General features: G+C 40.2%; 1 protein-coding gene across 5 annotated transcripts in view; it reads left to right on the plus strand.

The window, feature by feature from the left end:
- PPM1L (protein phosphatase, Mg2+/Mn2+ dependent 1L) overlaps positions 1-25,812 on the plus strand; it is a 215,868-nt gene that overhangs the window by 135,240 nt on the left and 54,816 nt on the right. For all 5 annotated transcript variants that reach the window (XM_070583054.1, XM_070583057.1, XM_070583056.1 and 2 more), the window contains exon 2: positions 2,377-2,551. In XM_070583054.1, coding sequence (XP_070439155.1) covers positions 2,377-2,551 — 175 coding nt within the window. The remainder of the gene's footprint in view (positions 1-2,376; positions 2,552-25,812) is intronic.

Here is a 25,812-nt window from a genome sequence, read left to right on the forward strand (position 1 = left end):
TTTTTAACATAGTTCCTGCTTGAACCTAAGGTTTATCTGCCATCTGAGTACATTTGGAGTACTACCTCAGTATAAAGGTGACTTCTTGAAATATATTGACAGAATCTAGTATTTGGCTAGAGTTGTTTCTTTCTGTTCCTCTTAAGAACAGACTGTTTTCGAACTGAAATGCCAAAATATAACTCCAATATAGTAAAAAATATAGGCCCTATTCAAAAACTATATTATGATTTTAATTAGAAAAGTAATGTCCGTTTCAAATACAATCAGTGGGCATGACTGGAAGGGAATCTGTGGTATGCCTTCAGTGATACGGGTACTGGCAAAATGCGCGTTACAGAATTATTCCCTGAACCCCATAGTTTTTTCCAAGGAAAAAAATTAAAGACGTCTTACACTGAATAGCAAGGTGTAGTATGAGTTTAAAAACAGTTATTCTGCAGTATGCCTCTTCGTTTTCCAGTGTCGGGAGAAAATTTGTTCTGAAACTCTAGAATTAAATATGTTGTGCTAATGTGCTGAATCCATTTACATTTTATGGAATAATTTTATTTGTTCTGCACTTGCTGGCTGGCAGAGAAATTGAACAATGTTGGTTGTATTTAAAAGTTGTAGTTTCATCAGCAGCTGACTTAGGGAATCTAAATATAAATCTGGAAACAAAAAGTGTCATGTGCTGTATTTGGCTACTCTGAAGACTGAAATAGAACTTTGCCCACCGCTTTTCCTGGAAAGTCAGTTGTCCTTGTTCTGGCAAGTTTCTTTGCATCCTAAATTTTGCTAACGTTTGAAAGGAAAACTATGAAAGTTACCCCCCCCAAAATTTTAAAGATAATTTTTAAAAGTTGAAATAATGAGAAGTTTAAAATAATACAGAAATGTGGAAAATAGAAAGTGAGTATTTTCCACAACTGGAGTATATCCTTCCATATCTTTTCCCATGTGTATATGATAATACAAAATGCAGTATATACATATACGCATGCATTACATAAAAAAGATATACTATCACTGGTATTGTGCAGCTTCATTTTTTAATCTTAACAATAGATCATGACATTTTTCCTTGTCAGATCATAAAGACCTATCTCATTTTTTCCAAAGGCTTTAGAGTATACCAGTCTATAAACGAAAAAAACTGAGCTCCTGTTGATGAGCATATGCTGGATATATATTTTGTGTCTGTTTAACTCAAACTTGTCTTAAGTTATACAATTAATAGCTGTACAGGGTTTTTTAAAAAATATATTAAACTATGTAGATGGGTCTTCACCATATTCTAGGCTCATACCCCAGAGACACTCCTTTTTAACAGTTTCTTTTATTTGTGTTTTCTAGTGGTTGTGAGTATAATTTTAAACAATATGTGTGCGCCTTCGTTTGTTGTTTTCCCACTTTAGACCCTATGCATGTGGTCCAGGACTGCACTGCAATGAGATGCCCCACTCTGGGCATTCTCAAGAGAGACGTTTTAAGAATTTCGAAATTCCCCTAATCTGCACATGCCACTCTATCAGTTAATTTCTCCCTTGAAGTTCTATTTAACTTTAACTGTGATTCTCAACTGGGAGGGAGAAGAGGTTGCTCTCTTCCCAGCCCACCAGAAGAGCATATCAGAGTCTTTGGGAAGGTCTTTTTCAAAGTAGACATGCCTTCCTTCCTGCCTCTGAGGGCAGCATGCTTGCCTGGGTGAAAGTCACTGCTTGCACTTTCACATGGTACTAGCTGGGAGTCTGTTGCGCAGATAGTATGGAAGCAGGAAAAAAATGAGTGATATTTATAAAGGCCAAGACATTTAAGTAGCAAACAGTTCTTTTTTCAGGTTAAGGGCTATCATTGTCTTAGATTTCGTCATTTCCATTTATCCCATTATTCCATTATTAGCCCTACCAAAGAGCCTCTTCTTTCTCTTCACTTCACAAGAGTTCCCGTGTACACATTAATGAGTGGAGAACAACAAGGCAAAGCAGGCATGGGGGTGCCATAGCATGGGTGGGTGCACTGCTGAGGTGAGTGACGGGTTTCTGCATTCTAGACAAGGGCAGGTCAGATTTATATCCAGTAAAATTAGTGCCACGGGGCCTTCAGTGTTCACTAGAATAGTTGAAACTCTGAGTCCTAACTCTGTAGAATGCCAAACCGAATCCATCGTCTTTTATACCTTTAAACCTGATAGAAAACTCTTAGACGTCTGTGATTCTATTTGAGGATCCACCTTATTTGGCATAGTGGAGTCTAAAAATGACAATGACAAGGATATGCTTGTCTGGAGGGTCGGCTCCACAGTGCTTTGAGTTCTCACTACAGCACCTGAGGGGAAGTGAAAAGCCTAAGATGAGAAATTCTAATGGGGTTCTCTGTCTGTTTTATCTGCAGACTGCAGCTGAATATGTAAAATCTCGACTCCCAGAGGCCCTTAAACAGCATCTTCAGGACTATGAGAAAGACAAAGAAAATAGCGTATTGTCTTACCAGACCATCCTTGAACAGCAGATTCTGTCAATTGACCGAGAAATGCTAGAAAAATTGACTGTATCCTATGACGAAGCAGGTATGTTTGCCTTTAATACACATGCATGTGCGGGCGCGTGCACACACACACACAACTTTTTTCCCCTGCACAAATTTCTTCCTAGACCTTGGTTAAAGGCCCTTTTCTGAGGTAGAAGATGAAGGGCACTCTGGATTCAAGGTCATATAAACAGTAAGTTTCTTCTCTGCAGTTTTAGTATCAGATATTTCATCAGGAGATTCCTAAAAATGGCCCTTAAATATCAAATCCCCTTTAAATTTTTGATCTTTTTAAAATGGGATTTTTCGGGCCCTTTATCAACCATGTACTCCCATTGATTTAATCTTTTAAAGTGTCACTTCAATTTTGAATTCCAGCTGAAAACTCTTACATCCGATAATCTAATAACTGTTACTTGCTTCAAGTATTATTTTTTTAATTCCAAAGATTTTCTTTCCTCAAGAGGAACTATTTTTTTCTTGAAGTTTCAAGCTGAACTTGACTTTCTTTTAGCTCCTTAGATGAATCCTAGCCCCTAATACCACACTGCCAGACTACCAGACTTTGGTTCACTACCTGCCATAAGTTCATTCCATCCAAGGGACTTATTAATGAAGGCATGGACAGACCTCCTTATAACACCATTTTAATCTATTACATAGTCTGTCAACTAACACTCAGTTTTAATGAAACCAGTGCCGTATTACTTGGAATTATTAAAATCCTTTTTTTTAAAAAAAGATTTTATTTTTCCTTTTTCTCCCCAAAGCCCCCAGTACATGGTTGTGTATTTTTAGTTGTGGGTCCTTCCACTTGTGCTATGTGGGATGCTGCCTCAGCGTGGCTTGATGAGTGGTGCCATGTCCATGCCCAAGGTCCAAACCGGTGAAACCCTGGGCAGCTGAAGCGGAGCGCGTGAACTTAACCACTCGGCCATGGGGTTGGCCCCTAAAATCTTTAATGAAATTAAACTTACTCTGGAGCAATACCCTGATTAAAATTGTCATACCTCCTCTCCCCCAACCCCCAAAATAGAGAAAAAAGTACAGGAAAATATATTTCTGATGGTCAAATGTTGGTAGCATTAATCCATATTTCAATACCAGGAGCTTCTGTTTTTATTTCCACAAGAAAGTTGTTAGTATGCATCTTATTTTCTTCATTATGATCTAATCAGTCTCAATGCTGATATTCTTAACATTTCATTTCAAGCTTAAATAGCAAACAGAAGAGCAAATTAAAAAAACAAAACAAAACATTATGCTACATATGCCTAACCACTAATGCAATTTTTCTAGTTGGTAAGCTGTTCTCATTTACGTTCCACCCTCTGACCCTTTTACAGCTCTCTCAGGCAGGATCCACATTTCTAGCCTTGCCCAGGACATCTCTACTCCTTCTGATCCTCCTTTGCTTTATGAATTTTCCAGACACATTGGCTTTCTTCTGCCTGTTGGGTGGTTAGTTATTTGGTCTCTGTATTTATCTTGTTTTTAACATTCTTGACTGCGGGATTCACATTCGTCTCCTCTCTCATCCCTAATGGAATAAAGTAAGGCTATGATCAGCCCAATCAAGATAATAATTAAATATTCATAGCATTTTAGAGATTGTAGAACTCGTATAGCCCCCCACTTCCAATCCCTATAACCACTCTGTGGGGAAAGAACTGGGACCCGCAGACTTGTCTACAGTAACACAGTTGCTTAGTTGTAGAGCTGGAGCTCCAACCTCCTAATTACCAGCCGGCCTGGGCTCCACCACACTAGATTCTCACTCACTCAGCAGGTGTGTGTTGGACGCAGAGCCATATACCAGGCAGTTGGGAGAAAGAGGAGTGTTCAAAAGGTGGGGAAAATCTGAAATGTGGAAAACATCGATTTTCTTTAAAGTCCAGCTGGGGAACTAAAACATAGATGTATGACTTCTAGAGAAAAACTCCTGAGGAATCAGAGAATAAATACACTTTGTAATATCTACAAGATTCTAAAGAGAAGCTGAGCGGGTGTGGGGTAAAGGAGGAGTGAAAGTGGCTCAGGTTTTCGGTGGATTCTTTAGGGGAGGGCATGAGTTTAACCCCTGCAGGACAGATGAGGAGCGTGGGTTTGTGGAGAGAAGAGAGACGCTGTCTGTGTGGATGAAGGGGTGGGAGTGAACATCAGCCGCAGCCTCCCGCCACCCCATTCTCCTTCTTCGGAGTCATTTTCTGCTCACCTGCACTGTGGCTGAGCAGGTGCTGGTCCTCAGAGGAACACTTGTGCACGGCCTTTAGGGGCCAATACTTTGCACACAGTTATCTGACAGTAAACTGCAGCAGGAAACGGTGGAAATAAGTGCAGGGTTGAGTGTTGGAGGATCTAAATTCCAGGTCTTTCCTGTAGCTTAATATTGGTGTGATCTTTAGCAAATTAATCTCTTAGGGTCTCTGTTTCTTCATCTGTGAAGCTGGGCTAATGATGTCCCACAGGATTATTATGATAATAAAATATAGCATATTGGGGGAAGTTCTTAGAAATCCTATTGCAGATGCTGATCATGCTGAAGGACAGTAGACTTGGATCTTGTCTGTTCTAGACAAATTTAAAGACTCTTGGAGTGTTGTCTTGGCATATAGTGTTTGGAGAGGCAGAGGGAAATTTTAAAAAATGATCTTCAGAAGCTTTGACAAGTCAAGCAACATCTATTAAATCACCCACTCTGGGCTCTGTTTGCCCTTGGTCATTCCTGCGTGAGGTGACACATTTGGTGGGGGCTGCGTGTATATATGAATAAAATAAAAGAATGTCACTGCGTGTTGTAAAATCTAAAGGTCGCTCTCTCCTCCTCCATTACTGTATATTAATGATTTTTTTTCAGGGAAAGGGGAAAATATGAAAAGATGTTACTACTTAAAGGAAAAATATTTCATTGTAATACCAAGGAATCAGGATAGATTATTAGTGATAGTATCCAATACCTTCAGATGTAAGACACTCACTTGCTTAGACTGGCTTAGCTTCTTTCCGTGCTATCCCAGTTTTGACTTCCCCACATTCCTAATTCAGCTCTCCCAGTTTTGGGAAGTAGTTAGCTGTTAATTGGAAGATGTTTCACTCTCTAGAGAGGTTAATTTGTCTCTAATGCTCATCTACTGATAAATCAGCCTGAGTGACTTAATGACAGTTACACCATCTGTGGCTTCTAAACTACTGAAAACCAATTAATGAAAAAAATATTTAGACACTTGTCTAAAAGGATTGGCTCAGAATCTTTCTCCCTCCCTTCTCTTTCTCTCTCTTTCCCTCTCAGCGTCCTCTCTTCTCCTTTACATATCTACATACCTTGATGCTTTACTCATCCACAGTTCAGCTGTCCAGCAACCTGACATACCTGAAATTCAGCAAAGAAATGGAAAGTAAGCAAGAACCACGTGCAGCCATACCGTGTCCCAGAGTTTGTGGACAAGCCTGTACAACAGAGGCTTTAGATTCTCACCTCGAATCTATATATTTTTATTTTATATTGTTCTGACCAGTTAGGTTGTATTTTCCAATGTGATAGTTTCTTTTTTAAAATTCTTTTTCTGACTTTCAGAGTGTTACACTTTTATTTCAGAAATATATAGAAATAAGTAGAAGGGTATAATAGAATAATAATTATCAATAATCCTACCATTGTAAACATTTTTGTATATTTCATTCTAAGAATTTTTGAAATGTGGTTGATGTCTTGCAGTTCTACATTCTGCTTTCTTCACTTAACGTTATTACATAAACATTTCCTCATTTTATTAAAACCTCTTTATTTGAAGATAATTTTAATGGCTGCATAATATTCTATTCTTTGAAAATACTGCTTATGGAACATTCTTCTGTGTTGTACATTTATGGTTTTGTTTTTGCGGTTATGAATAATGCTGCACTGAATACGGCGGGCATTTGCATTTCGTATTACTCTAAGGAATAGAGTTTAGAATTAGAATTAGGAGGTGGGGAAGGGGCTGACACCTTCAGCAGAGACACTGACAGCAGCAGGGAATAAGAGCAAAGGGTAAACCCCTAGAAAGGTGTAAAAAACAGTTATCGTATCTCCATTGTTTCACTATACTCTGTCACATAGCATTTACAGACTCTGTATTATAGAGTTGACATCATTGATCTTCATAATGGTAATTTTGATTCACAGAGAAAAGGTTCAATAATAGTTATACTCTGTATATAAAAATAGGAATTGTGTAAACAGTTTAGAAAGATTGTCATCCAAGTAGTTTATTTTTAAGTTTTTACTATTACAGGAGTAAAGATGTTGTGTGGTATAATTGAAAGAGGTCTTGGAACTAAGAGACTCAGATTCTAATCCTAGCTCTGCTACCGTCCAGATATGTGACCTTGAGTAAGTCACCAAACCTCCGTAAAGCCCGTTTTCCTGTAAATTGAAGTCATGAACAGAATCTCATAGATGTCTTCCGTTTCCAAACTGTGATTCTGCTGTCTTGACAATGGAAAACTCAGGTAGCCATAGTTTCTGCAAGGTTGTATGTAGCTTCATCTTGAACCTTCTGCCCGCTCTATTGCCTTTTTCTCTGTCCTCACACAGCCTGTGTAATTGGTACATAATATCTGACAAAAAGAAGACCATTACTCAGCTTTCCTGGCATCTGTACATGAATATGCTCAGGCATACTTTCGTTGGTGGAACGGGGAGTGAGACTGTATGAGTCAAGCAAAACTAGGTTCTGGAAGGAGAGGTTCTGAGCCATCATTCATGGATCCTCTGTAAGATAGTTTAAGATATTTTTATTATCCTTTACTAATGCTAAGCACAATCCAGATAAGAAATAAGGTATGGTTTGCATTTGATCTATTAATGTCTTTACTTAAATTGAAGTGCAAGTTCACACCCATTTCAACAGACTGGGCTTAGCGTACAGAACTTTCAGGAAAGTAGTGGCATGATTTGAGAAGAAGAGATCAAAATAGCACTTCACACTGTCTCAAAGAGCATCATTAACCTAAACATTCACTTTTTCTCATAGTGGGCAAAAGTTGAAGGCCTGAAATAGCAGGCGAGGGGCTCTTTCCTTGCGTTATTTATTTTATGCTAGTATATTATTGTTGTTTCTTTAAGTAATCTCAAATTGTTTCTAATTTTTTTTTTAAGTTTAGGTATGAATAAATAACCTACATAGTCCCCTGTTCAGAATAAAGTAATATGGCTTGTAATGCCTTGTGTTTGAGGGAATTGTGAGGAGAATAGGCCTACTTATTTGCGAGTCGGATTCTCTGTCGCACAATCAAGAACCCTAAGGCACAGGAAACGGGAGTAAGAAGCTGCCTGCTTCTCCCATTGGGAAAAGCTCCTGGGTAGACTGTCCTGTGGTAGTATCTTGCTGGAGGCCTTGAGACAGTTGCCTAAATTGCTGCTTCGATCTCCTTCTCGGAGTTAAGCCCGAGACCAGCAAGGGCTTTATTTCTGTTCTTCAGTTCGCTAGAGACCCATCTAGCTTTCCAAGGAGCACAGGTTTCTACCACGTGGAAGGAGTACTTACAAGTAGAAAATGAACCAGATACTGCAGATGAGGGAAGGAGAGAACTTGGCTTGCTTTTCATTGTGTTCACGTGGGCATCAGTTAAAGCTGGGGACCTGCACATGCATTTACAAGTGTCAGGCAGTCACATACAACTTTCCAAGAGGAGGTGAGAAAGATGGAGCAGCATTAATTTTTCAGCCTTTGCTTTGTGATTCTCGGATGCATCCTCTACATTAGAAATTCTCAGAAACTGAGCCCAGGCAAAGCTACCTGCTGTGAAGACACACCAAGTACTGTAAAGTACTTTTTGGAAAAGTAGCTTTTAAAAAGAGTCGGGGAACCTGCTGTAAGCAATTTAGGAAGTATCTGTAGGGTTACCTCCTGTTGAGCTTATTTGATGCTTCTTAAAATGGATGGTACCTAAAAGTTACATCTACGATTTAATTGAGCCATTAGTGTCAGAGTAATCAGTGATCTCAAAAGGAAAGCCATTTACTGTCGTGGGGAAAAAATTGAACACACATCAAGAAACCAAACCCAGGAAAGAGACTATAAATTATTTAGGGCCCTTTCAGGTTTTCTAAGAACATAAAAAATGCAGTAAAAGGTATTTGCAGGAAGTTCTTTACTCTAACAAATAAAGTGAATTTCTCAGTATGTTTCCCAAACAGGTCCTAAGGGAAGAAGTGGCACTAAGGTTTCCTTATGTTATATCTTCAATCAAGACCTCATTTCTGGGCTCAAAAGATATTCTTGCTTGCTGACAAGGATTTGGAAGGAAGAGAAAAACAGGGACTTAAAAGAAACTTACAAAGGGAAATTCAATGTTACTTGTGCACTTCTGACACCATCTTCTGCCTTTCTGTAAAAAATTAAATGTTTTATTTTTCCATTATAAGAGTAATAAAAATACATTTTAGAACATTTTTAAACTATGGAAAAATAGAAGAGGAAAAGATAATCTCTAATTCTACCTCTTAAACATAACTACCATCTTTAGTATATTTACTTCTAGTCATTTTTCTCTGCTGGGTTTTAATTATTTATGCCCAATTTTATATTTTTTTTTCATTTAACACTGAGATATAATTCTATTTCTCCATGCTCTTATGAACTACTCATAAAAGTAATTTGTAATGGCCATGTAATACCCTATTGAGTGGATATGCCACAGTTACCATTCCTGTAACCTTGTGATATTTCAGCATGGTCCTTTTCTTTTATCCATGTTTCAGTTCTTGTCACCATATAGAATCCCTGAATTTGGAGGTCTGTTTCTTATCTGTGAAAAGATGAGAATGGTAGAATGATTAACAAAAACATGATGAAGACTTTTGTAGGATAGCCAATTATTAGTTGTATATCAGTGGGAGCAGAGGACGAAAGTAGGTGGTCAAAATCCACTTACAAAGTGAGAACTTCTCTCTATCCAGTAATACCAATCATTTTAACCAAGCTGATTTGGATTTCAGTTATAATTCTTAAATTTCCCCCCTTTTTATCATGGATTTAAAAAGCCAAAAGATAAGGGGTATGGGAGTTGTAACTAAACAAAGTGACTTTGCCATCTACAAGCTAAAAAACCGTCCACATGGCTGTTTGAAAGCATGCAAACATGTGCTTCGTAAGCCTTGGGGTCAGTTTCCACGTCTGTGGCAAGATATTGTACCCGTCTCTGCTTGGTTTCTTCAACTGTAAAATAGGATGTTGGATTAGGTATTTTCTAAGTCTCTTACAGCTTTAACAATGTGTGATTCTGTCTTTGGTTCATTTAACGTTAACATTCATTGGTTCGTTCATTTATTCATTCTGTAAACATTGACTGAGCACCTACAAGCCAGGCCCTGTGCCTGCCACTGGAAATGCTCTGATGACCACGTGGCCCTTCACCCCAGGTATGTGTGTCTGTGCATACATGTGTGTGCATGTGTGTGTGGTAGTGGGTGGCCACCCACTAGAAACAGATAACTAGAGTACGGTGGAATTGTTGCTCTAGGGCGTCTGTTCAGAGGCCAGTAAATGCGTAGAGGAGGAAGGAGTTAGGTTTGGGACTAAGAAAGAGTTGTGAAATACATCAGAAAATCATAAGAGATCCTGTAAGTCTCTTGAACTGTTTATTTTGAGCTTTAATGTCAGTTGCATTTTTAAAGGCAGGCTTATTGTGAGTAATGTTTTTTTTTCTTCTTTCCTTCTGAAACTGTGGTTATGTGCGAGTGCCTCATACAGACCTTTTCTTGCCCTCTGCTTATGGCATCACCTTCCACATTCTTAAGTGTTGCTTTCCAAATAATATTAAGTAGTTTATACTAACTAGCTTATATTAATGTGTTACCAGCATTTCCTGTTTTCTTACAAGATATCTAAAATTAAAAAAAAAATTCAGACTGAATTTTGTAAAAGTGATATGATGGGGAGTTATTCAACAAAAGAAAATCAGGGGAGTTATTCAACAAAAGAAAATCACTGGAAACCACAGGCTAACACTGAGATTTAGAATCAGGAAGTACCACCCCTGGTGATTACAAAATTTGACCAGATCTGTGTTTGTCATTGTTTGCCACAAGGGAAGAAGTTTTGCTACCTGCTGTAAAGTAGTATTTGATTACTAGGACTGGAGAAAATGTGTACACTTCAAAGAAAATAATTGTACCAGGTGGTCACAATTTAGACAGCATTGGCTAGCCAAAGACAGGGTGCTCATGCTATCTGTATCTCTTTCTTTCTGTCCTATTGGAATTTTGTAACCAAGATTCAGTACACTTTGTTGGAATGCTCGTAACAGATTTTGGTGAATCCAAGTTAATGGTAAGACCGTCAGTCTATAGGGAAAGATAGGATAGTTTTTAAAGTGCCAGAATTTTTAATGTGCTGTGACTGTCCGTGTGTAGTAGTGAGATGTAAGCAAAATGCATCCTCTGGCTAACTTTCAGACTCAGAAGAACTGTAATCGTAGGCAGCTGACTGCTGTTTAATGTCATTTTGCAAGAAAGTTCAATCTTTGGGACCAACCAGACACTCTGAAGTTTCATCTGGTGAATTGCCTCCTGAAGGCACTGTTTTCAAGCCACCTTCTAGTGCCCAGAGAAATTGTCTCTGTGTTTCTTCCTTTAGTTAATGTCCTTGTCTCAAGGCTGTGTGGTTTTGGCCTCTGATGAGGCTAGTTTGATGAGCAGTTTCTGCAGTATATACCCTCAAGAAGCACCTGAATGTGCTCCTGAAATTCTGTAATCAATCCAAGGGAGCTGTAAATCAACCGTGGAGAAATCACGAGGACCAACACCGTTCATTCAACACAAGCATGTGCTGTGTACCGCGTTCTGGCCATGTGCTGGGAGTCTAAGAAACGGGGAAGGACAGACGAGTTAGTAGTCTTTTCACTTTGAATTTATTTCTGATCTTCACTGTTGTCTCCATAAATCCATCTTCTAAGACCTGCTTCAAAATGGCACCTTAACTTAACTGGCTCCTTCCTTACCTGAGTCAGAGCTTTCCATTCTCTGACCTCAGCCGTTGTCATTTACAGAGGTAACACAATTGACATGTTTGTAATTTATACCCTACTTGCTTCCTGAAAGTTTGATTTGCCATACGTACAATAATAATAGAAAATCAAAGCCAAAAAAAGAGAGGAAAGCAAATGTACTAACCATGAAGAATAGACAAAATAAAACAGTTTTTCACTGGAGACAACTTCTCTTCTAGTACTAAAGTTTATGGAGACATTTTCACAAGGTGCCTTGTGTACTGGACATTGCCCAACATTCCCTCAGCCTGAGTGCCCCAAAAGCAGAGCCTGAAACAAAGGCCTGAGTGCAGATTGTTAATTTAGGAAGGCAGTCCCAAGGAGCAGGAGTGAGGGGCATTGGCAGGAGGAGGGGAAAAGAGAAACAAGGGAAGGAAAGCTCCTTTGAGGACACTTTATGGAGTTGGCCTCTCCTGAGGGCCACCGCTGCGCTGGCCCACCAAGGGAGCTGATGAATAGCATCCCAGAACCATCGCCACGAGGGGAAGGGGGAGGCGTGTAGCTACTAGTCTCATCCCCTCATTTGTCAAGGGTAGCTCCACAGACATTAGCTTCCCTGCACTTCTGGCTTCCATATGCCTAAGTGCTGCTTGGGTTCTGCGGGCATCCCTCACCTTGGCATCAGAGAAGCTTTGGGAAAGGGAGCAAGTGATAAGTGGTTCAGGCCAAGGCTGCATCTGGGCTGAACTGTTCCCTGTGCCAGTGGCTGGTTTAAGAGGTGGGACCAAGAGAGTGTGAAATGGTACCTAGGGGATGTCCCATACGAGCACAACAGGTGAAATCTTAAAACAACTTTACAGGAAATACGTGAGTTCATCTTACCGGCATTTCTTATGTAACAACCATCTACGAAAGGTGAGGTTGTGTTATTCATGTTTTTCAAAGCTGCTGTAGAGCATGCGGCTATGTCCAATGCAGAGAGTGTTCAAATGACTTTATTGAAAATCTTACACATAGCAGAAGACAAAAGGAGAGGGAGTTTTGTTTGATCTACCAGTTGGCAGCTTCCCAGCTCAAACCAAAATAATTGACTAATCCTCATTTTTATGATGAATAGAGTCAAGTCCCTGGGCCCTTCAGCCCACGTGGCACAGTGAGATCCAGCTTTCAGACTGCGTATTTTCATATGTATAAAAAATAATTACTTTCTGTAGATAACTTAGGACAGTAGTTACTCTAGAGAGGAGAAGCTGGGGAAGGAGACAACTTTTCACTGAATCCTCTTGTTATGTTGTTTGAATTTTTAACTTTATTTTCTGGGTTTTTCTTTAAGCTTTTTTGGGGGGGGGGGGTAGATTAGCCCTGAGCTAACATTTGCTGCTAATCCTCCTCTTTTTACTGAGGAAGACCAGCCCTGAGCCAACATCCGTGCCCATCTTCCTCCACTTTATAAGTGGGACGCCTGCCACAGCATGGCTTGACAAACAGTGCCATGTCCACCCCTGGCATCCGAACTGGCGAACCCCGGGCTGCCAAATTGGAACGTGCGCACTTAACCGCTGTGCCACCGGGCCGGCCCCTATTTTCTGTCTTTTTTTTTAATTTACAAAAAATTAATAAAACTAAATAAAACCTTCCTGGTACATTTTTGCTTATCTTCCCTGCTGGAAATGGAGTATAATAAGGCAGAAAACCGTTCTACCTGTTTCCAATAAAACTTTTCACCTCTAAGTCATATATACCCTTGGAATAAGCCAAGAAGGGAACTCAGCACAAGGCCAGTTACCATGGAAATGCAATGTCAAGGTCAGAGAAGGTCAGTAGTGAAACCAACTCAGTACTGTGCTAAGTGAGCACCTAGGCTTCAGGGCTTCTGCCATAGGGTTCTTGGGAGTCTTCCTCCCCTGAGCCAGAGCTGGTCCTACAGTCCAGGGAGGGCTGGCCTTATGGCAAAAAAAAAAAAAAAAAAAAAAACATTGATCTGGAAGAGAACAGGATTCATGGGCATGAGCTGGAAGGTTCAGCAGTTTCTGATCCCACTTCCTGTTGGTTGCCTCCGCTTCACCCCAGACCTTGATCTTCCTGTGTCTGACAAGTTACCTGATTTACTGCCTTACTTGGCCTTTTTCCTGAATTGCAGTCAAACCTCTACTGATTTTCTTTCAAGGCAGTATAGTGGAAAGAGCCTAGGTTTTGAAGCCAAACTGACTTGATGATAATTCCTTATGATATTATGCCTAAAGGGGCTTTTTATGAAGATTAAAAATAATGTATGGAAGATCACAGACATATGGTAGACACTCTAACAGTGATGGCCTTTCTGTTACCCATCTTTGCATTTACTTAACTTGGCGTGTACTTAGCCTAGTATACAGGGTATTTTTTCAATCCCCTTCATAGTGGAGAGGATTGTACTTTGTACTTGTACTTTGTGTAAATTAGCTTCTTGCCCAGGACACAACAGAACCCAGCAAAATACTGGCTCCAACAGCCTCCTCTTCTTTCCTTGCCCTGTCCTGGATGGAAAGGCAGTTCCTCAGGTTAAGTGTATTTGTACTAATCATGACCTACTCAACTCCCAAAGGCCCCACCTCCTCATACCATCATGTTAGGCATTAAAATTTCAACATGAGAATTTTAGGGGGACACAGACATTCAGACCATAGCGCCCAGGACCTCTATAGTCGTGAAATCGCAGTTTTTCATAGTTTTTCATAGGAATATCCTGAAGGCTTTGAGATTAAGGCATGTGATGCTCTAGATGGTAACAGTCTCTGTCTCTGTCTCTCCCTCCCTCTCCTCCTCCTCCATCGTATCCTTACTCCCTACCCCTCACTTTATTTTTCTGTTTCTTTCCTTTATCTTCTAAAATTTATCACATATTAAATTTTTATACTTATTAAATATTTTGAATGCTATACTGTTTTCAATTTTGAAAATGAATGAGTAGAATAACTAGATAAATTGTTTTTATATTTGACCCAGCAGTTGCCTTCACTAAAAAAGGTTCTGATCTTTATTGCTTCTTGGCTGCCTCTTCCATTGTGTGGAGAAAAAGTAAAGAAGCAGAAATGAGGAAGTCACTGACTGTCTTGTGCGTCTATTCCACTTTTTACTGTGCCATAATTTCCCTTATTTGTGGTCTTCCACCTTTCTACCAAATCCCCATCTTAGGGTTCTTTGTTCTCAAAGAAAACTGCAGTAAACAAGTAAGCGTCTCATTGTGTCAGCATTGGTGGGAGAAGACTGTGGATGGAACTAACATGTCACCTTCCCCCATTTCCTAGAGACTGCTTCATTGTGGCTAGATTTTTTTTTTAATGTTTTGAGAAAAACATTATTTTTGAGGGAATTCTATTTTTAACCTATCACTCTCTTTAAATTGCTTTCTGATTTAGAGGAAATTCAATCTGAGATTAAGCATTAAAGAGCTAGGAAAAATGAAAATGCACTCACAGAATTAGAGATGCATTTGATTTTTCCACTCAAGACTCATCTTGTGAAGAGTATTGGCCCACATAAATAGAAAGAAATAAACTCAGCCAAATATGCCCACTGTCTGCAGGCCTCTGTGTGTTTAAAAATCATACCTGAAAGTGTTAGGGGCCTGGTGTAATTGTATTTGCAAATAAAGTGCAGGAGGGTCTAGTGCTCAGAGTACAATTAGGCATGTTAATTTTCCCTTTTTGCTGTAACGTCAGTAACTTCAAACCACTTTGGTTGACTGTACTCCCTTCTAAACCTTCCCCTCTAGGGGAAATCAGTATTCCAGAGCCAGCAAAGAAAATGAGCTTGTCTAAAAATAGTTGCCTGTTGACAAGATTTTAGCAGATTTTTTTTTTTTAATCATATGAAAGCTTTACAAAATGGAATGAGGTCAGCTATGACAGATGTGGTCAAATCCACTTCTAATCTGTAAATCCCTGTCTAGCTGCAGTTGTGCTAATGTTTAAAGGGGTATTTTGAAGTTGTACTGAATTTATGACATTGTCAGCATTTTGCTGTATTGCTAAGCATTTGGGGGTTCTCAGTTGCTTTCTGGGGTTTGGCAATCAGTGTACGTTCACTGGCACCCACTGGCTCCTACTTACTAGAGTCTGAAGGTTGTGTTTTGCTCTGCTTTTTATTTGTCGGGAATTGTTTTCTAACAGCCCAAAATGCTAAAACTGGTTTACTATAATACTCTTTATATCAGTGGTTCTCAACGAGGGGCGATTTCCATCCTCTGACATTGGGCAATGTCTGGAGGCATTTTTGGTTGTCACAACTAAGGATGGAGAGTGGAAGGAGGGCTAGTGGTATCTAGTGGGTAGAAGCCAAGGATGCTGCTAAATAATGCTGTAATTTCAGGACAGCCCCACACAGCAAAGAATTATCTGGCCCAAAATGTTGATAGTGCTGAGGTTGAGAAACAACTTTAGAGCAATAGTCCTCAACATTTGTTAGCATATTAGAATCGCCTTGAGGGGCGTATGCCCAGACTGCACCCAGGCCAGTTAAGTCAGAATCTCTGAGCAGTGGGACCCAGGCCTCAGTATTTTTGATTCTCCCCAGGTGATTCCAGTACAGCCAAGCTGGGGAACCGCTGCTTTAGAGCAGACCTTTGGAGGGGGCAAGATGAGCTTAGGCATCATCCCAGATAGTGTCCTTACAGGTCTCTTTAAAAAGTGGTTTGATTTTCAGACAATGTCCCATTATAGTGTTTTAGTGAGGTTCAGGTTAATTTTTGATAACTTTTTGTATTCTCTAATGCCAGTGCTTAAAACTTGAGAAACTGGTATTCTTAGTGCTATATTGGATGTTTAGTTTCCCCTGGTTCTATATGATAAAATATGTTCTTTCTCCTTCTATTGAGTGGAGATAACAAGTATTTCCTGGTAGCTTTAGTTGGTAAAGTTCTCCCTGACAACGTTTGGGGTTTCAAGCATTGGTGATGGGCTTTCCTTTAAGGTTTCTCATGTGTCCTTTATTCCTTGATGAACAGGCCTCGTCATTTGTTTGTGCCTGAATTGGCATGCTATTTAAAGGAGCTAAAGTGTCTAGAGAATATTTTATTCAAATTTTTGCCCTTTCGTTCCTTTCTTAACCTTTTTCTCTCACCAAAAATTAAATCTTAAAATAGAGCGGACAGTCATTCTAAACTCTAATGGCACAGGTTCTCAGGGAACCCCCCAAAAAATCATAAATGCATCCTAAAGCTTTTGATAGTCGGGGTAGATTGAACAATTCTTTGTGATGTATTAGATGGTAAACACAATTCCATTTATAAAAACCTGCCCAGTAAGCAGTAACACTGTTCTCTTCCACGTTTGTCTCAAGCCTCAGTAGAGAAAAGTTTGTTGAACTCTGGAAAACATCCAGCTTCTTCAAAGAAATAGAGCATGGTGTTACTCATGGAGAGCATTTGATATTTGGTTCTTTAACTTGCTCTGCTACCTGCACCCCACAAGCTGTCAGTAGATGCTGGAGAGGATCGAAAGGGATGGGAGTGAGGCAGGCAGTGGGGTGACTGCAGAGCCCAGAGGCTCCGCATCCTGTAGGTTAGTCGGCTTCCTCAGGCAGCACAGGGACAGGCTCAGGTTTTCTGTGGCCTGAGATGTACACAATTTGGAGAAGGCTCTTTAAGAAAAAACAACAAAAATTATGCACAAAATACAGATTTATTTAGGATGAGAAAATAAAGCACAATAAATTGCAAATTTAAAGAGCTAACAGATACCCAGCTGTCTCAGAACCTAGAAAAATAACAGTATTTTTATTAATTAATTGCCTGACATGCTCTAGTCTGACCTGTGTCTAGTTTTTCTCACATCTTTTGGCAACATACTCTTTGGTTGCCTCTTTGTTATGATGACAAGTTTGTTACATTATTTCCTGTAGAGGGATAGGAAGATAATTCCATCTCTCCTTTAGAATGGTTGAACAAAACTTGTAGGATTTTGTTTCTTTTGTTTTAATTGATACTTTAGAAAGTCTCAGCTTTTCAACTTGATATTGATAACATTGTCTAAATTTTTAGGATTTCTGCCAAACCTGAGAAAATGTCTATCAAAGTTTCTTATATATATGAGATAAGAGATTTTAGGTCATTTGAAGTTTTCTGATGCAGTGAGCAGTCATAAATACTCTTTGAATTTGTAGCCCTCATTAACCAATTTGTTGTTACAGTTGATACAGTATGAGTTTTATTTATCTTCACTGAATGTCAAATTATCACTAAGAACCTGTTGAGATGTAACAGAGTGAGGCCATTTCAGGTCAAGGAAGAGCACAGGTATGAGCTAGCAAGGGCGCGGTGTCCCGTTTGGATGGATGAAGCATACAGATGGCTGCAGTGGGCAACAGGACTAGGAAGGTGTTCTGCAGCCAAGGGTGCAAGTGGGAAAGAGTGTCAAACTTGGCAGGTGCCTCAGGGTAGACTATCTGTTGTACCTTTAATTTAAGGAGTACAAGGCCATTGGTGAGCCACCAAGCATATGAAAGGCAGCACAGTGAAATGTTAACATCACTGGCCTTAGAGCCAGCCACATTCTGGTTTGAATCCTAGCTCTTTCCCCGATGGGCCTGTGAAACCTTGCTAGCAAGAATTAACTAGATGCGAAAGTAACTGTGAACCCCATAAATATATTCACTATGCCCAAAATTGATGTATCACCAACTCAGGTCCCCCTCAGCTGCATCCCAACTGGAGGCCATTCTAACATCATTCTGTTCGAGGGGAAGTAGGACCAATGGGAGGGCAGAGTGAAAAGAGACAGCGGTCTTACCAGATTACTTCGCCAAATTTTCCAAAAACATCTGACTCAGGGCTTATGTAAGGGAGGGGCCCCTCAAGTTTAAGCCTAATTAGCTTCAAGTAAACCTGCCTCTGGTGGGGCCTTACTCTTCCTCTCCTATGTAGTTTCAGAGTCAGACAGATGATTTTCAATGCAGTTACTTAGGCTGTTGCTATCGTTGCTGACAGTACTGTAGGAAAGACATACTTGGACTACATTTTAGACTAGCTGATAAAATCCAAGCGAAGGAGTGTAAATCTCTGATTTCAAGACTCAGACAGAAGGCAGGGTGCTTATTCAGCACAGGCCAGAATCTAGTGCCAATCACAATATGATCAGCCACCCTTTCCAGTCCAAAAGTGAGAGCTGTTGACAAGTGGAGTCTAAAGGGTGCGGCAAGACAACACGATTGAAGCAGTAGTTGATCTTAAAGTTTCTAGAGGAGAGCAGAGTTGTAGGAGTAGGAGGCCCATAGCAACCAGGAATCTGGGCTGTGAAATGTAGTCCTCAGTCACTCAGGTGTGAGCCCTGTCCCAGGAGCCTATTTAGCTGTGGGAAGCGGAAGCTAGGGAAAGAGACACATTAGTGCTTTAAAACAGTGGCCTTGAAAAAAGACAGTTTACTTGTCTTGTACAAGAATTTTGAAAACTACAGTCCCTTCTTGCACATTTATAAATTTACATAAAAAACCGTTCATCGTAAGTTTAAATAATTACGAAGGGTGTAGTTTCTACCATATTATATATGAGCTTTAAATATTTTAATCAAAATCTTGAGCTAAAAATTTAGATGATAAAATTTGGGGGAAATAGCTACTATTTAGCCTGATTGTCAAAGTCAGTCCTTACTGTCAAACAGAAGGGCTAAATTAGACTGACTTTCTATCAGAAAATATCTGTCTTCATTTTTCACTTCAAAGTAAAGATATTAAAACAGCTCCCTATAAAAATCATCTTATGTCTGAATTCTAATTCTAAGATATCTGGATGATGGATGAATGGGTAGATGGATAGAAGGAGGGAGAGGAGAAGGGAGGAGGAAGGAGGGAGCTAGGAAGCTAGATGGATAGATAACGTCTGAGTGACACCTTGCCATAAGTATGTCAGCTAGATGAAAGAATGCACTTTCAGAATCTCCCTTTGCTGGTCCTCCAGTAAGTTTTTACACTCTGGGCAATATCACATAGTAAGATTCTTGATCGATGTGGAAGATACTATTCTTTTATACTGTGATAGTGTAACCAAGTGAAAGGGGGCTCGTTCTGCTCGCTGCAACCTGGTGCCAGTCACTTGCAAACGAGCCAGTGGTCGACAAAGGAAAATTTATACAATTAGCTAGTATAATTGGAAGATAGTGGACTAGTGTCCTAAAGAACCATCTTCCAATCGTACAGAATCTTGAGGCAGTTATATAGGGGAAAGAAATGGGCAGGAAAGGAGGGGGTTAAGGATGTCGACTGTCTGGTGTGACAAACTTCAGGGCACCACATTATCTCTTTCTTCTGTCATTTGTGATGGGTACCACCATAGGATTTTTCTTTCTGGAGGTCGTCATGTTCCTGGGGAACTCAGAGAACAAAGTTGTCTTGTCACAGCTGGGGGATGTAGATAAGCAAGAGTCTCAGAATGAGCAGATGATGTATTTTGCACCAGGGAGAGGTGCTTAATCACCTAGGCTGCGTGCAGGCGAGAAGGTATTCACAGAGACTAGTGAGTCAGGGTCCTGGTTACAGAATTGCTTCCTTTCCTAAGATGGCTTCCCTCATGCTAACTTAAGATCTAGCTGTTACAGGAGGAAGGCACTTATGAAAGGGAAGGTGGGCAAGGAGAACCAGCAGAGATGTCATCTCAAGCAGACCTAAGTTGCAAGAGAAAAGTCTAGGAAATGGGATCTGAAAATTGGTTTCATTAAAACTCTATGTCCATGTGTGTTCTCGGGAGTTTTTATATCCCTAGGCATAAAATTAAGGAAGTCTACTCTAAAACAATAGCTTTTTACCTGGCTGAACATCAGACAGAAGCCCTTAGGGAAGGACTACCTGGATAAATTTGTTTTGATACATTTCTCAATATGATAAGAAATTTGTATAAATCTGATAGTGGTAACTAGCCTCTCATATCATAATCCCTTTGATAATATTTCAAAGTCTAGTTAGACTTTTAGAATAAGTGTTCCTAGTTTAACCTAAATTGGCTTTAAATCCTGGCACATCCAGTTATCAGCTATATAACCTTAGGATAATTATTTAACTTCTCCAATTAATAGTTTCTTCAGCTGTGAAATGGAGCTAATAAAGAAGGGTACCTACAATATAGGATTGCTGTTAAGATTAAATGACATAATACATGCAAAGCAGTGTGCAGGGGTTACATGCATGGGATATTTGTTTGTTTATGGCTAAGGGGAGAGGAATGGATCTCTTTTTAAAATGGGTTCCTGGGGCCAGCCCAGTGGTGCAGCGGTTAAGTTCGCATGCTCCACTTCAGCGGCCCGGGGTTCACCAGTTCGGATCCTGGCTGCAGACATGGCACCGCTCATCAGCCATGCTGTGGCAGGCGCCCCACATATAAAAAAGTAGAGGAAGATGGGCACGGATGTTAGCTCAGGGCCAGTCTTCCTCAGCAAAAAGAGGAGGATTGGTAGCAGATGTTAGCTCAGGGCTAATCTTCCTCAAAAAAAAAAAAAAAACATAAAATGGTTTCCTAACATATAGGATGGACATGCACCCAAGGACAATGGAGATGTGATAATGTCATGCACGGATGCCTTCTGAGTCACCACCTGGCACATCTCAGAATTCAAGACAAGTTTCTCAATGTCACAAAGCTTGGAGTAATAAGTAGGCTTTATTAGGGAAAGAGAGAACTTACAAGGCCAAGATTAGCAAGAGAAAGTCTAGGTTCCCCATACTCTAGCACCCTGTGGAGAGGTGTGTCTGTGGCCAGGGCCCTCTACTGGACATGTCATGATGTCTGTATTATGTGGAGAAGCCACACCTTCACACCCCACATTATTTTCCTTTTTCTACAAGCAAGTGTGAGAGCATTCTTCTCAGTAATAAGACATATAAACCTCTCAAGCAATATAAATTTAGGTGCCAGCTTTTTACAGTTGTTAGCTGAGAATACCAGCTTCTAGCTCCTGGAAACCTTGGGCCATGGGAAGCTGTAGCCCTTCTGGCTGGAGGAGGAAACTTCTGATACCATGGGAAGCTGAGTTTGGCTCAGCCCTTCCTGCTGGGAGAATCCTCAGTTGTAACTAGCTCCTCATCCAGGCAGTCACAGTGAGCCCTCAGTGTTACTTTTAGACAGTGCTTCTCCTCCAGTCACAGATATTATCTATTCCCTGCCTAACTCCTAGACTGGACCTGAGTTCCACTGGGAATAGGGATTTGGGCAAGAAATTTAAAGGAATTTAAAGTCTCTTTCTTGTGAGGGTCTTGGGCATAGTTAGTGCCGCTTTAGGACCAAGGAGTCAAGGAGCAATAGAGTAGAGGACCAAGTTTCACCCCACTGCATGGGACTGTCCTGACATCCATCAGGCTTCTCAAGAAGTGGCAGCTTTTCTTGCAAGGGGAGATAGCACCTTTGTCATGGACAACCTTGTGATGCGCATTCCTTACAGCATGTTGGACTGTAAGGAAGAAACCTATTCAAGTTATCTCAAGACAAAAGGAGATTTATTAGAAGAGAATCTTTCGGAATTTAAGGAAGGACTAAATAGCCAGAGCTAGAGAAGAATATAAGCAGGGCAGCTCTAGAAACTAGGTTTAAATGCTTGGACTAGGGAATCGGATTGGCTCAGCTCATTCTGTAGATGGGTTCCTCTGGTCCTCTCAGCTGTGGCAAAGGGGGCAGGTGTACATAGTTCGACTTCCCTTCCCTGGCTCTGCAAGAGGCAGGTTCTCTAAGAAGAGTTTATCATAGAGGAGGAAATAATAGGATCTCTAGTATAGACACTGCCAAGAGTGGCAAGTGTTATGACTGCCTTCCACAAACAGTTTGCGTGATGGAGGGAGCTTGGCAGAGAGAAGGGATAGGGCAAATGCCCTGGGTGACAGAAGCTCGTGGGAGGCACAGGTTCTGTCAAGAGCATGGCATTTAAGTTATTTATGTTTACATGACATCCACAAGAAAGTGAGGTCTGGAAACATTCAAGTGAAGCGGTAAGTGAATGATATGAGAAAATCAACCTTGTTGTTGAAATGAGAACAGGTTTGACCTTGAGCAAAATCAAAGAATGATAGAACCACTTCACAGCTGCTATAGATTTTCGACTTTTAGAAGCAGATGTTGAATATCAGATTTTCTTGGCTTTTAGTCTGTCAGTCGCAGTCAGTAATTAACACCACCGAATAAAACATCTTCCCTCTGAAATTTTCAAGCCGCTTAACTGATCAGCTTAGCTTGGTTAAGCATGCTGGGGTAGTAAGCAAAGGGAAAATATGGCTCCAATTTTGGTGTGCGGGCTAGTAGAGCAGGCACTAAAAACAAAATAGAACATTTTCTAATCTTCCTTTCTGCTTGGCAGAACTAATTCACGGGGAGGTTATGTGACTTAGTCAGGGTCTCAGAAAAATTCACTAGAATAGAAGAGCCAGTCCTTAACCACCAAAGCTTTCCTGGGAGCCACAAGTTGTGCTCTACTAACCTGCTTCCTCTGTTCAGATAGAATTTATAGTGGTAGCGCAGTTAGCCGAAGATGTCTGTGCGATTCCTTATGCTTGAGAAGACGGCAGGAAATGTCTGTGATTTCGTAAACTAGTTCTGTGGATCTCATGACCAGCAGATTTTAAGGTAATCAGAACCTTTACTAGAAACAATATTTGCCACAAAATATGATTCTTTTTTGTAGACAGTATCAAGCCAGAGCCAGCTGATGAAAAACCTGATGTATTGATTAAAATGAATGTTGTTACTCACTTCTTATGTCAAGGGGAAGAAAGGAGGAAGTAGACTGAAGTGGACTCAGCGATCCCCTAGGACAGTCTGATGTCTGACTGGCATGAGGACTTCAGTGCCTTTTGTTGAAGCCTGGCCCTTCCTGTCAACACTTCTTTACCTGTTTACTTACCTGCCCATTTCTCCTTGTTTTTTCTTTTATATTTACAGCACCTAGTCTTGTAAAACCAATGATGATTGCCCTCGAATAAGTTCCTCTGCAGTGGGAAGTCGTAGAGCAAAACAGCTGAGTATTTCTTTCCTCTCTATTAAACTCTAAAGCAGTAGTTTTCACCCTTAAAGAGCCAACACTTTCTTTTTATAACAAATATTTTTAACACTGTATTTCCCATCCTGAAATGAAATTCATAGGTAATATAATCTACCTATATGTGTGATGTTTTCAGAAATTCAGTGAAATGCCCTAATAATATAAGGGGAAAACAAAGGGAAAGTAATGTATGATAAAACTACATGTATTTCAATATGTAAATGTTCAGACACCAATACATTAGAAGTCGTAATGGAGTTGCCAGATGCCTGCACTTAGATGCTCCTAGTATCTCGGTAAGCACAACAGCTACAGATGCAGACTGACAGCGGATTACTCTGACACTCAAGTACAGTGAGTGGTGCTGTTGTTGTTGAAGTGATTTTTCCCAGATATAAGTCTTTGTAAAGTTCTAACACAACAAAGTGCAGGCTCCTTTTCACAATTTTCACAGCAGTTTCATTCCTGGAAAATTCAGTGTATGATAAAGCCGTTCCAAAAATATTTTTTGTTTACGTGTAAAACAGAAGGTCCTGGCTCATGTGATTATAAACAGGTTTTTCACCTCTGTTCTTTGAAAAGTATGTCTTTTGCAGGACTGTCCATTGCGTTGCAGAATCTCTAATGTCCCAGACTCCTGTCTCTTTGTGTGGGTGTGGGTGGGGGTGGAACCCAGACTCATTGTGATAACCAAAACTGCCCCCACAAATATTCGAAACACCCCCACGCAGAACCAGTGGTCTAGGAGCTGAAGAATTATCTTTAGATGAGAGAGATTAAGGACTTTCAGGACTCTTTCTGAGTCTATTTTAAATGTTTTTGATTCATTTTCTTTAGTATTGAGGAATTAAAGCCATTGTGTCATTTTCAAATATTGGAACCTTAAGATCCTAGGATCTTCTTAGGAAAAAGAAAGATGGTATGATGGTTTAGATATGGCACGTTAAACTTAGAGCTTTCACAAAACCATTTGATTTTCATTAGAAGACCTAAGAAGGCTTTGGTTAGGGAAAGAAGACTCCTAATTGTAGTTATTTGTTAAGTCTGAACACATCCTAAGGAGCCTAGAAAATGGAGCCAGTTCTATGTGGGCAATTGTGTAACTATTTTAGGAAACTTAAAAAAATTATTGTTTCTAGGATTAATCTAGATCACCTGTAAGTCTGTTAGACTCTCCTGAAGGTCACACTTCTCATTTTCTTTGGAGTCTTTGAAACCTGGCCTTAATTGTAGTCCCAGGGCTGTTGCTTATGGGTGTGACCCACAGGAGGAACCTGAAACCGCTCGTGTGCTCAGGAGAGTCCAGAGTGCCTAACTAGCAATTGACTAGCCTAATGTCTACAGGTTTAACTATTCATCTCATTATATTGCATTCTGTATATGCATTTATACCTACCTGCATATGGATATACCTTTCAGTAAATTTATGAAGAGAGCTCAATCTCTAGGTTCCCCTAGAGCCTATAATAATAATTAATAATGACAACTAACAATTATTGAGCACTTCTATTTGCTGGACACTGTTTTAAGCACGTCACATGTTCAGTTCTCTCAACAGCCCTAAGTGGTAGGTATTATTAGTATCTGCATTTTACACGGTGAAACTGAGGCACAGAGAGGTTAAGTAACTTGCATAAGGTTCTACACCTAGTAAGTAACAAAGCCAAAATTTGAACCCAGGAAGTCTGTGTTTCCAGAGCCCGAGCTCTTAACCTTTGTGCGACATGTATTTAAGAAATAACAAAGCTTAGTAAAGGATATGGGTTGGCAATTCGTAATACACAATAAGGTACCTATTTAAATACCATCCTGCTCCCAAGTCTAAGCAAGCTAAATGTTTGGAGGTGATAATGGTTGAGAAAACTGATAGTACTGTTACAGCTTTATTCCTTAAGTGTCTACAGGGAACTCCCAGTGTCAATTCCCATGTAACCAGGAGCACATGAGCAGCATTATCTGTAAAACTGAGAAAATGGCAAGGGTAACTTTGACTCAAGTCATCAAAATTTGGGCCCAGGGCTCTCCATGCCAACTGATAGAAATTCAATTCTAGCTTCTTTAAGCAAAAAGAAAACTAAAAAGGGAGTGTGAGATTGATTCCGTAAGAGTAAAGTCCAGGGGGTACAGTCAGTTTAGAAATGGCTGGATTCAAGTCTCAGATAACATCAAAGGCCTGTCTCTCCCTCCCTGAGCTCTGCCTCTCTTTCCATGTTAACCTTATTCTTGTCCATTGCAAATAGCTTCCTCCTTGGAGCCACAAAAGATGTTCACAGCTTGTGATTCCAGAGGAGGAGACAGACTCTTTTTCCTGGTATCCACAGGGAAGCTTTTAATTGGCCAA

This window comes from Equus przewalskii, chromosome 18, assembly GCF_037783145.1.
Source record: "Equus przewalskii isolate Varuska chromosome 18, EquPr2, whole genome shotgun sequence".
NCBI lineage: Eukaryota > Metazoa > Chordata > Mammalia > Perissodactyla > Equidae > Equus > Equus przewalskii.